General features: G+C 35.0%; 1 protein-coding gene across 24 annotated transcripts in view; it reads right to left on the reverse strand.

The window, feature by feature from the left end:
- Positions 1-5,272: 5,272 nt before the first annotated feature.
- The window catches only part of LOC141393858 (uncharacterized), a 48,186-nt gene continuing 40,628 nt past the window's right edge, over positions 5,273-12,830 (reverse strand). For 4 of the 24 annotated variants that reach the window (XM_073967424.1, XM_073967421.1, XM_073967423.1 and 1 more), the window contains 3 exons: positions 11,739-12,432; positions 5,754-5,946; positions 5,273-5,685 (listed from right to left, as the gene is read on the reverse strand). In XM_073967424.1, the coding sequence (XP_073823525.1) occupies positions 5,369-5,685; positions 5,754-5,946; positions 11,739-12,164 (936 nt within the window). In that variant the 5' untranslated portion in view covers positions 12,165-12,432 and the 3' untranslated portion in view covers positions 5,273-5,368. The remainder of the gene's footprint in view (positions 5,686-5,753; positions 5,947-11,738; positions 12,433-12,830) is intronic. The other 20 variants (XM_073967434.1, XM_073967441.1, XM_073967438.1 and 17 more) reach the window with 13 other exon arrangements.

The following is a 12,830-nucleotide window of genomic DNA, read 5'->3' on the forward strand; positions in this document are numbered from 1 at the left end:
GTCTTAAAGTGAACTTATCCGAAATTTTGTGTGGGAGGTACCGAATGGAGTTGACAAATATAGTCCATATTTGAACCTGATCTATATGTGGTAGATATATTAGGATGTGTAAAGTGTAGACCAATTCGGCCACTCCCTTCAAGAGTTACCGTACGAACAATTTTTCCGAACATTTTTGAACTATTGTGGGGGAGGTATCTGAAGGAGTGGACCGATATGGCTTATCTTAAAACTTAAACTATGTTTGGACAAAATATTACTAAGGCCATATTTTGGACCGAATCGGCAGATCCGTTCAAGAGTTATCTTGCGCTCCAACCACCTCACACGGTGTCATAGGGGTTTTTTGCAACATTCGTGCTATTTTCTCAGGAAGTACGGACTTGCCCTTGATGAAACTTGTACCGTCGTATAGAGGGCAGTGAATACAAGTTGTTAAAACAAAAATCAAAGCGATTCGAGAGATTCCCCTAAACTGAACTTCTCCGAAATTTTGTGTGGCAGGTACCCGACGGAGTGGACCTATTGAGACCATATTGGATCCTCATATTACTCTGGTAGAACGTTTACGCTATACAAAGTACGGACCAAATCGGTCACTTCCTTCAAGAGTAATCGTGCGCACAAACTTTCCAAACATTTTCGAACTTTTGTGGGGGAGGTACCGGAAGGAGTGGACCGATGTAGCTCATCTTCGAACTTAAACTAAGTTTGGGCAAAATATCACGAAAGCCAAAATTTGAACCGAATCGGTTCATCCGTTCGAGAGTTATCGTGCGCTCCAGCCAGCAGGACAGACAGACGGACGGACATGGCTAGATCGACTCCAAATTGTCTGAAACACATTTCGTCCAAACATACTTGGGGTCTAAAACCATTATTTCGATGAGGCGCATTTTCGTCGTATCAAAGTGTATATACCCTCCTTAGCCTAAAGGCTGAGGGTATAATTATAAATTGCATCAATGTTGGCAGAAGTCGGTGATTTTTTTAGACATCCACGATTATTGAAAAAGTATTTCTTTTTTAGAAATCCACCATTATTGAAAAATATTTTTGTTAGAAATCCACGATTATTTCAAAAAATATTTTTTAAAAAATCCACGATTATTGAACAAATATTTTTTAAACCAGTAAGGAAAGGATCAAGGTCGGGCGGGGCCGACTATATGATACCCTACACCACTGTGAATATGTAAAATATAAATCGGAGCTATATCCAGATCTTAACCGATTTTGATATAATTTGGCACATTTATTTCCAGACCGAATTCAGTCACACATTCCAAATATCATTGAAATCGGACTTATATAGCTTGTTTGGAGCAGCAAATTCGTGAAATCGGCCGTAAATATATATGGGTGCTATATCCAAATCTGAACCGATTTCGATATAATTTGGCACATTTATTTCTAGACTGAATTCAGTCACACATTCCAAATTTCATCGAAATCGGAAATATATAGCGTGTTTGGTACAGAAAATAGGTGAAATCGGCCGAAAATATATATGGGAGCTATATGCAAATCTGAACCGATTTCTATATAAATTGGCACACTTATTTCTAGACGGAATTCAGTCACACATTCCAAATTTCATCGAAATCGGACGTATATAGCGTGTTTGGTGCAGCAAATTCGTGAAATCGGGCGAACATATATATGGGAGCTATATCCAAATCTGAACCGATTTCGATATAATTTGGCACATTTATTTCTAGACTGAATTCAGTCACACATTCCAAATTTTATCGAAATCGGAAATATATAGCGTGTTTGGTACAGAAAATAGGTGAAATCGGCCGAAAATATATATGGGAGCTATATGCAAATCTGAACCGATTTCTATATAAATTGGCACACTTATTTCTAGACGGAATTCAGTCACACATTCCAAATATCATTGAAATCGGACTTATATAGCTTGTTTGGAGCAGCAAATACGCGAAATCGGCCGTAAATATATATGGGTGCTATATCCAAATCTGAACCGATTTCGATATAATTTGGCACATTTATTTCTAGACTGAATTCAGTCACACATTCCAAATTTTATCGAAATCGGAAATATATAGCGTGTTTGGTACAGAAAATAGGTGAAATCGGCCGAAAATGTATATGGGAGCTATATGCAAATCTGAACCGATTTCTATATAATTTGGCACACTTATTTCTAGACGGAATTCAGTCACACATTCCAAATTTCATTGAAATCGCAAATATATAGCGTGTTTGGTACAGAAAATACGTGAAATCGGCCGAAAATATATATGGGAGCTATATCCAAATCTGAACCGATTTCTATATAATTTGGCACACTTATTTCTAGACGGAATTCAGTCATACATTCAAAATTTCATCAAAATTGGACGTATATAGCGTGTTTGGTGCAGCAAATACGTGAAATCGGGCGAAAATATATATGGGAGCTATATCCAAATCTGAACCGATTTTCACCAAAAGCAATAGCGTTCTTCCTATGGCTAAAAAAGTTGTAGTCCCCAATTTTCAGCTGAATCGGACAAAAAATGCGACCTGTACGTTGCGAACAAAAATACATGGACAGACGGACGGACATGCATAAATCGACTCAGAAAGTGATTATATGTATATCCCCAAAAGGAACTATGGGTCTATTTCGTTTCCTTTTGTATGTTACATACAAATGCACAAAGACATAATACCCCTTACCACATAGTGGTGTTGGGTATAAAAATCCAACATAATAAAATATTTTTTTTAATCCAAGATTACTGAATTTTTTAACAAATCCACGACTATTGAATTATTTTTAAATCCACTATTATTGCTGTTTTTTTTAAATCATGATTATTAAAAAAATATTGTTTAAAAAATACACGATTATTAAAAAATATTATTTAAACAAGTAAGAACAGACTATAGTCGGACGGGGCCGACCATGTGATACCCTATACCACTATCCCTGTGCACTAGCTTTCCGGGCTGGCTGTTATAAGATGTGCATTAGAAATTTTACCAATTTTCACACAAAAGTTTTGATCAATTTAACCCGCTAAATATTATCCGATCATACCGTTGACTTGCACGCTACTTCTTCATCTCAAACCAAAACTACGTTTAAAATTTCGCGCCGATCGGACTATTATTGCGACCTACAGAGCGGCTACAAAATCGAGCAAAAATTTTGTTTTTGGTCCATTTCATCCCTTTAACATTTCACGATCATCGCCAAAAACTAATCAGTTCTATTCTGGTCCAAACCCGACCTCCATACTAAATTTCGTGACAATCGGTCCATAATTGCGGCCTCTAGCTTGATTACAATTTTTAATGGACGGACAAACGGACGGACGGACGGACGGACACACATCGCTAAATCGCTTTATCTCGTCGAGATATGAAGTTTGGTATACCACATGAGGGGTCTACGACGAATATTTCGCGGCGTTACATGAATTTTTGGGAAAACAAACTTATTATACCCTTTTCCACATTGTGGTATAGGGTATAAAAATCCACGATTATTGAAAAAGTATTTCTTTTTTAGAAATACACGATTAATAAAAAAACAATTTCAAAAAAATCCACGATTATTGAAAAAAAATATTTTTTAAAAAATCCAAGATTTTTAACAAAATATTTTTTTAAAAAAAATTATTATTGAAAAAATATTTTTTTGAAAAATCCACGACTATTGAATTTTTATAAAAAATCCACGATTATTGATTTTTTTTAAAAAATCTACGATTATTGATAAAAAATTTTTTAAAAAATCCTCGATTACTGAAAGAATATTTTTTAAAAAATCCAAGAATATTGACAATATATATTTTTTTAAATCCAAAATTATTGCATTTTTTTTTTAACAAATCCGCGATTATTAATTTTTTTTTAAATTCACGATTATTATTTTAAAAAAAAAAAAATTATTGATTCTTTTATAAATCCATGACTACTGAAAAAATATTTTTTTGTAAAAATATGATTGAAAAAAAATATTTTTTTTTTTTTTAAAAATATGATTGAAAAAATATTTTTTTAAAAAATCCACGATTATTGACTTTTTTAAAAAGTCCATGATTATTTATAAAATATTTTTTTTTTTAAATCCACTATTATAGATTATTGAAAAAATATTTTTTTAAGAAATCCCATTTAAGAGGTCTTCTAAGTATAGAAGACCCCTTTAGGAGATCCTCTAAGTTTGTATAGAAGACCCCTTTGGGAGGTCTTCTATGTATAGAAGACCCCTTTGGGAGGTCTTCTATGTTTAGAAGACCCATTTAAGAGGTCTTATACAAGACATTTTTGGGTGATCTTCTGAGTATATAAGGCCCCTATAAGAAGTATTCTACATATAGAAGACCGCTTTAGGAGGTCTTCTAAGTACAGAAGACCCCTTTGGTAGAACTTCTAAGTATAGAAGATCTCTTTAGGATGCCTTTGTAGTATAGAAGACTGCTTTAGGAGATCTTCTAAGCATACTCAAGCGCTTTAGGAGCTCTTCGAAGTATAGAAGAAGCCCTTGGGAGGTTTTCTATGTATGGAAGACCCCTTTAGGAGGTTTCCTGTGTATAGAAGACCCTTTAAGAAGGCCTGCCATGTGTAGAAGACCACTTTAGGAAGCCTTCTATGCATGGAAGACCCCTTCTGGAGGATCTCTTCTTTATGAGATCTTTTAGGAGGTCTTCGATGTATTGAGGATGCCTTTAGGAGGTCTTCTATGTATAGAAGACCCCTTTAAGAGGACCTCTAAGTATTGAAGACTCCCTTAGGAGTTCTTATATTTATAGAAGACCCTTTTCAGGAGAAATTCTACGTATAGAAGACCCATTCAGGAAGTCTTCTATGTATATAAGTCCCCTTTAGGAGACCTTCGATGTATATAAGATCCCCTTAGGAGGTAATCGATGTATAGAAGACCCCTTTAGGAAGTCTTATATTAACAGGAGACCCCTTTGGGATGTCTTTAATGTATAGAAGACCCCGTCAAGAGGAATACTTTGCATTGATAGGTATATAAGACTCCTTTTGGTGGATTTGTATGTATAGAGTACAGTTCTGCAATGTATAGAAAACTCCTTTTCGACCTCTTCTTTTTTCGAAGACAACTTTGCAAGGATGTCTATGTATGGAAGAGGCCTTATCGAGCACTTCAATTTATAGTAGACCCTTATTTAAAAATTCTAATTTATAGAAATTGAAATATGCCTCAATGGGCGTATACATTGTAACAATACTTATACGCACAATAGCCTCTTCATCTACCCTCGATTTTTAAAAATGGAAATTAAAATTGGAAAAATCAGACTTTATTAATAATATTTTCTCATATATAGCTTCAATATTCTATTTTAATAATATAATAACAAAATTATAAATTAATTTATCTATAATGTTTATAAATGCTGCGCATTTTATGCATTAACGATTTCAATGGGCCCCATGACGAAAGAAACAACGTGAGTAAGGTGAAAATTTTCATTAGAATGGTGAAATCATTTGATGGTGTTTTGCGTGAAAAGAATCCCGTCGTATAGCCATAATATTGTGCCGCCAAGGCAACGGCAAAAGTTACAAGACCCAAGAAATTGTGGAAACTTTTATTCAACAGCGGGCTAAGGCATTGTTTCAAACGCATTGCATAGAGAGCCGTTAGACCGGAAAGTAAACTGATGCAGCAGAGGATTAAGGCAGCAAAACCTGGAAGTTGAAAGAATAGATTTTGTAGAAGTTCTGTTGTAGGTTCTAGATTTCATTTTGTGCCTTACCCAATTTACCATGTGTCGAGTGTAAGGAGAAGCCCTTTTGTATACACTTGATAAGGGCACCGGCTATACCCAACGATCCACCCAAAGCCTGCAGTACCCAATGTATGGTGGTTTTAGTGGTGCGACGATAATTATATGTCAGGACATTGTGATTGTAGAGGCACATCACGCCCTCAGCCATAAGAAATGAGAACTGAAAAGAGAGGAGAAAATTATGGGAGTAAAAATGCAGATCTTTATGGTAATATGTATACATATTTTTGGATGCCTTGGTACCTGCAGCTGTACGTGCTATATGTGCATTAAATATTGTTGATAGATAAGATGACGACCCGGCGTTCTCTTAGGACAACGACTGACAGCCAGAATCAAAGTTATAGGCCGGGATTAAAGTTATACACGGGACTCTTAAAACTGTAGAAGATAGCTTAGACCAACAAAGTAGAGAACTCCTCGACTAACTCTAAAGACATGTTACAGAAGACCAGAACCAGGACATACCTTCGGAGAATAGATCACTCAATCTAATCTTGACTGACGATAAGCTTGGCCACCATGGTGATTCCATCCAAATCTACTATGGAAGATAAGAGTAACTTGGGGGAACACTTGAAGATGTTGAGGTTGTTATCCCCAGGTAGCGATACAGAAAGCGGTGCTAAATTTCCGGCCTGTGTGACTCAACATTAAATAAACATATTTTTAAGGGAATTAGAAGCTAACTGTAATGTGGACCCTCGACGGGATTATAGTCTTGAGATTTGAAGATGTTGAGGTCATTATCCCCACGTAGAGATGACTGGATGACGGATTAAACCTCTTCTGAACTGTCTGGCCTTCAATATAGACAGCTCCAAGATGGAAGAAGTCTTAGGGCTGAACCGAGTCTTTATAGACGAACTGAGGTAAGTCTTAATAGACGAACTGAAAGGAGTCTTAATAGACGAGGTGATGGAAGTGTTTTTAGTCGACCTGAAGGGAGTCGTTGTTGACGAGCTGAAGGAAGTCTTTAATGAAATATAAGGCTTGAAAATAGCTCTGGGGAAGACCTTATATCAACAAAAGACCTCACCAGAAGTTTTTTACTCTCCTGTCTATAGAAAGCCTTCTATTGATAGTATCACGTCAGAAGACTTTCGTTTACTTCATCTGAAGATTTTCGATTTTTTCGAAGACCTTATCAAAAGGTCTTCTATTTAATGAAGACCTCGTCGGAAAGTCTTCTAACTAAAGAAGGCCTCTTCAGAAAGTAACGACAGGGGATATTTTATCGATAGAAAACTTCGTCCGAAGGTTTATATATATATAGAAGACTTCGTCAGAAGGCATATATTCTTCCGAAGACCCACATTATAAATAAGGCATAGCTAGAAGGTCTTCTATTGTCAGAAGGCCTTTTGACCTATCCAGAAGGTGTTCTGTCCGTATAAGACCTAGCTTTTCTTTTAATAGAATACCTCGTCAGATGATTTTCTGCCTAAATAAAACTTCATCAGAAAGTCTTCCATCTATAGAAGATATCGTCAGAAGGTCTTCCATCTATAGAATGCCTCAGAAGAGCGTCTTGCGTCCTTAGAAGACCTCGTCGGAAGGCCTCCGTTCTACAGAACAACTCATCAGAATGTATTTTTTCTATAGAAGACTTCGTCGGAAATCATCGCATGAAGGTCTTCTATATAAAAAAGCTTAGTCGGAAGTTTTTTTTATCTATAGAAGACTTTGTAAGGAAGTCTACCATTTATTGAAAACCTACTATGAAGGGTTTCTAATTATAGAAGAGCTCGTGAGAACGTGTTCTATGGTGTTCTTCTCAGTCAGAAGATAAGACCTTGTAAGAAGATCTTTTATCCTGTATCTATCAATAGCTGAACTTGTCAGAGGGGTTTCTATAAATAGAAGTAATCTTTAGAAGGTCTCCTAAAGGGGTCTTCTATACTTAGAAGACATCCTACATGTGTCTTCTATAGTTAGAAGACCTCCTAATGGGGTTTGCTATACGTAGAAGACCTTCTAAATGGACCTTATATAGATAGAAAACCTCCAACCAGGGGCTAATAAACATCGTATACCTCTTAAAGGAGTCCTTTATACTTAGAAGACCTACCAAAGGGGTTTTTTCTATAGAAAAAAATCCTCAGGTCCCTGAGGTGGGTTTTTTCTATAGAAAAAATTTCCTCAAGTCCCTGAGGTGGGTTTTTTCTATAGAAAAAAAATCCTCAGGTCCCTGAGGTGGGTTTTTTCTATAGAAAAAAATTTCCTCAGATCCCTTAGGACCTCGGTAGTGCGATTCTCTAACTAATTTATTTATTTATTTATTTATTTATTTATTTATTTATTTATTTATTTATTTATTTATTTATTTATTTATTTATTTATTTATTTATTTATTTATTTATTTATTTATTTATTTATTTATTTATTTATTTATTTATTTATTTATTTATTTATTTATTTATTTATTTATTTATTTATTTATTTATTTATTTATTTATTTATTTATTTATTTATTTATTTATTTATTTATTTATTTATTTATTTATTTATTTATTTATTTATTTATTTATTTATTTATTTATTTATTTATTTATTTATTTATTTATTTATTTATTTATTTATTTATTTATTTATTTATTTATTTATTTATTTATTTATTTATTTATTTATTTATTTATTTATTTATTTATTTATTTATTTATTTATTTATTTATTTATTTATTTATTTATTTATTTATTTATTTATTTATTTATTTATTTATTTATTTATTTATTTATTTATTTATTTATTTATTTATTTATTTATTTATTTATTTATTTATTTATTTATTTATTTATTTATTTATTTATTTATTTATTTATTTATTTATTTATTTATTTATTTTATAGAAAAAATTTCCTCAAGTCCCTGAGGTGGGTTTTTTCTATAGAAAGAATTTCCTCAGGTCCCTGAGGTGAGATTTTTCTATAGAAAAATTTCCTCATGTCCCTGAGGTGGGTTTTTTTCTATAGAAAAAATTTCCTCATGCCCCTGAGGTGGGTTTTTTCTATAGAAAAAATTTCCTGAGGTCCCTGAGGTGGGTTTTTTCTATAGAAAAAATTTGCTGAGGTCCCTGAGATGGGTTGTTTCTACAGAAAAAATTTCCTCAGGTCCCTGAGGTGGGTTTTTTCTATAGAAAAAATTTCCTCAGGTCCCTGAGGTGGGTTTTTTCTATAGAAAAAATTTCCTCAGGTGTTTTTTCTCTAGAAATAAATCCTCAGTTAACTAAGGTGGGTTTTTTCTATAGAAAAAATTTCCTCAGGTCCCTGAGGATGGTTTTTTCTATAGAAAAAATTTCCTCAGGTCCCTGAGGATGGTTTTTTCTATAGAAAAAATTTCCTCAGGTCCATGAGGATGGTTTTTTCTATAGAAAAAATTTCCTCAGGTCCCTGAGGATGGTTTTTTCTATAGAAAAAATTTCCTCAGGTCCCTGAGGATGGTTTTTCTATAGAAAAAATTTCCTCATGTCCCTGAGGATGGTTTTTTCTATAGAAAAAATTTCCTCAGGTCCCTGAGGATGGTTTTTTCTATAGAAAAAATTTCCTCAGGTCCCTGAGGATGGTTTTTTCTATAGAAAAAATTTCCTCAGGTCCCTGAGGATGGTGTTTTCTCTAAAAAAAATTTCCTCAGGACCCTGAGGTGGGTTTTTTCAAAAGAACAAAATTTCCTCAGGTCCCTGAGGATGGTTTTTTCTATAGAAAAAATTTCCTCAGGTCCCTGAGGTGGGTTTTGTCTATAGAAAAAATTTCCTCAGGTCCCTGAGGATGGTTTTTTCTATAGAAAAAATGTCCTCAGGTGCCTGAGGATGGTTTTTTCTATAGAATGGATGGTTTTTTCTATAGAAAAAAATTCCTTATGTCCCAAAGATGGATCTTTTTCTATAGAAATAATTTCTACAGATCCATGATAATGGTTTTTTCTATAGAAAAAATGTCCTCAGGTCCCAGAGGATGGTTTTTTCTATAGAAAAAAATTTCCTCAGGTCCCTGAGTATGGTTTTTTTCTATAGAAAAAATTTCCTCAGGTCCCTGAGTATGGTTTTTTCTATAGAAAAAATTTCCTCAGGTCCCTGAGGATGGTTTTTTCTATAGACAAAATTTCTCCTACAGGGGTCCTATATACATCGCACACCCCCTAAAGTGGTCTTCTATAACTATAAAACTTCCTAAAGGGGTCTTCTATACACCGAAGACCTTCTGAATGGACCTTATATACATCGAGAACCTCCAACATTGGTCTTATAAACATCGTAGACCTCTTAAAGGGCTCTTTTATACTTAGAAGACCTCTTAAAGGGGTTTCCTACACATGGAAGGTCTTCTAAAGGAGTCTTCTATACCTGGTACGCCTATATAAAGGTGTATTTTATACTTAGAAGATCTACTAAAAGGGGCATCTATGGTTAGAAATCCTTCTAATGGGGTCTTCTATGCTTAGAAGCCCTCCTAAAGGGGTCTTCTATAGACAGGAGGCCTCCTAAAGGAGTCTTCTATACTTAGAAGACCTCCGAGAGGGGTTTCCTACACATAGAAAGCCTCCAAAAGGAATTATCTATACCTCCTAAAGGGGCTTTCTATACCAAGAAAACCTCCTAAAGGTGTCTTCTGTAAATCGAGGACCTCCTAAATGGTTTTCTATATATAGATGACCTCCTAAAGGGGTATTTCATACTTAGAAGACTTCTTAAATATGGCTTCTATACTTAGAAGACCTCCGAAAGTGGTCTTCTATACATGGAAGACCTACCAAACGGGGTCTATTATACATAATAGGCTTCCTAAGGGGGTCTTCTATACCTAGAAAATATCGTAAAGGGTCCTATACATAGGAGACATCCTAAAGTGGTCTTCTATACATAAAAAACCTACTAAAGGAGTCTTCTATACTTAGAAGACCTCCAAGGGTGGTCTTCTATACATAGAAGACCTTCGATATATACGTAGATGTCAATACATAGGAGACAACCTAAAGAAGTCTTCTGTACAAAGAAGGCATGCTAAAGGGGTCTTATATACAAGCAAAAGGAGGTGATGTAGAGACAATCGAGACAGTCGGACGGGTGGGCTTGTGAAACGTGCCTTCGACTACAAGTGGACGTAGATTGGGTGTAGTTTCTGCTTCGTCATCGGGTAATTTCGAGACAAAGCCTCTACCAACTCCCCCGGGCAAACATATCCAACATTCTATGGCGCTGCCTGATATCAGATCATTTCTGTTGGGTGCATGCGATGCTCTCGTACCGAAGCCTCATTTGATACATAATATCAACACAGGTGGCTACACATTACCTAACCTAACCTTAAATTAAGTTCGAATATGGACTCTATCGGATAACTACTTCGAGTATATCCCCCACAAAATGTATAAATTTTCGCTTGAGGATAGTGTTTACCAAAGGTAGGCCTTGTGGTTTTAATTACAGCGCCAGCGGGTCAGTGAGCCACTTCATACTACCTGACAAAATGGTCTGAAAGCTTTAAAAAATTATCTATTATCGAAAGAATTTCTCAGCACGGACCGGAGGGACCGGACCCTCACAAAAGTTGAAAATGTTCGCTAAGCGCAGTTTAAAGGCTATTCGAGGATTGTTTTGAAATGTCCATCGAACGTAGACCTCCTTGTAATTTTGATTATAGCGATGGTTGACACGAAAACTATCGGTCCATTAAACACTTTTGCGATTGGATCGCTTGATCTTTTAACTGGAACTTCTGAGCGTATGACTAGCGTCACAACGTATACGCCACATATAAACATATATTCAAAGTTATCTACTGCTTCCTTAATATGGACATTTTTCAACTATTATCCAAGCTATCTGCAGCTCTATTAAAACTAGGCTTAAAACTATTTCCCAAGCCATCTGCAGCTCTAAAAACGTGGACCTAACCTATCTTCATCAGCTCTATAAATACAAAAAATGTTGTTTTTTTTGTTGTTTTTTCACTTACCCCAATTGTTACGAGCCATGCATGTAGGGCTGTTCCCGCCAATCCCGACCTCAGGCACATCCATGACATCCAAACGGTCACAAAGCCAATGCACACCTGATTCAAGACATTCAGGAAATAATCGATGCGTTGGTGTATTTGACGCATTTCACTGTTCGGCATTGTATCTATGGACATTTTACCCAAACGGGATGTTAACGATGAGCGAGCATATAAATTTGTCGATGACGTGAAGGGCAAACTTTGATAGCCAACAGCTGTTGCAGTGGTTGTTGTTGATGTTCCAATACTGTCGTTATCCTCTCCAGCGGTGGCGTTGTCGGTGGTGGTATTCACAGAATCATTACTAATGGAAATTTTAAATGTTGTGCTGCCGTAGTCGGTTCGTATGGTACTGCTGGACGTTGTAGTGTTGCGGGTAGGCATTATTTTTCGAAAAAATAATGTTTTTGTTGTATTTTGTTGATATACTTATTATTTCGTAATTATTAATTGTTTATGAGTGTTTTTGTGTTATTTTAAATGTTATTACTTGTTGTGTGATGATGATGTTGTTGGTTTTTAAGGTCTACTTGCCGGCATTCTTCCTTATCTTAGAACATGTCTCTTTTGCTTTTGGTGTTTGTCTTTGCGTGTTGTTTTTTTCTGTCGAAAGTTTTATAAATCTCTTACTTTAGTTTTGAACAACAATAAGCTCCGCACATGAAAAGACATGAAGAACAACAAATGATAAGAAATTTTATTTGTTTAAATAAAATTTTGATTTGTATACATATTTTTAACGATTTATAGATTGGGGAATATTTGAGGTTAACAGTGAATTCTTTATACCCTACACAAGTATGTTATTATAAGCTAGGTTAGGTGGAATAGAGGGGACCTAAGGAAATTGTTTTCTATACAAAAAACTCAGGGACTTTTCTATAGAAAAAACCATCCTCAGGGACCTGAGGAAATTTTTTCTATAGAAAAAACCATCCTCAGGGACCTGAGGAAATTTTTTCTATAGAAAAAACCATCCTCAGGGACCTGAGGAAATTTTTTCTATAGAAAAAACCATCCTCAGGGACCTGAGGAAATTTTTTCTATAGA

This window comes from Musca autumnalis, unplaced genomic scaffold (assembly GCF_047663935.1).
Source record: "Musca autumnalis isolate F117 unplaced genomic scaffold, ASM4766393v1 scaffold_2, whole genome shotgun sequence".
Classification (NCBI taxonomy): Eukaryota; Metazoa; Arthropoda; class Insecta; order Diptera; family Muscidae; genus Musca; species Musca autumnalis.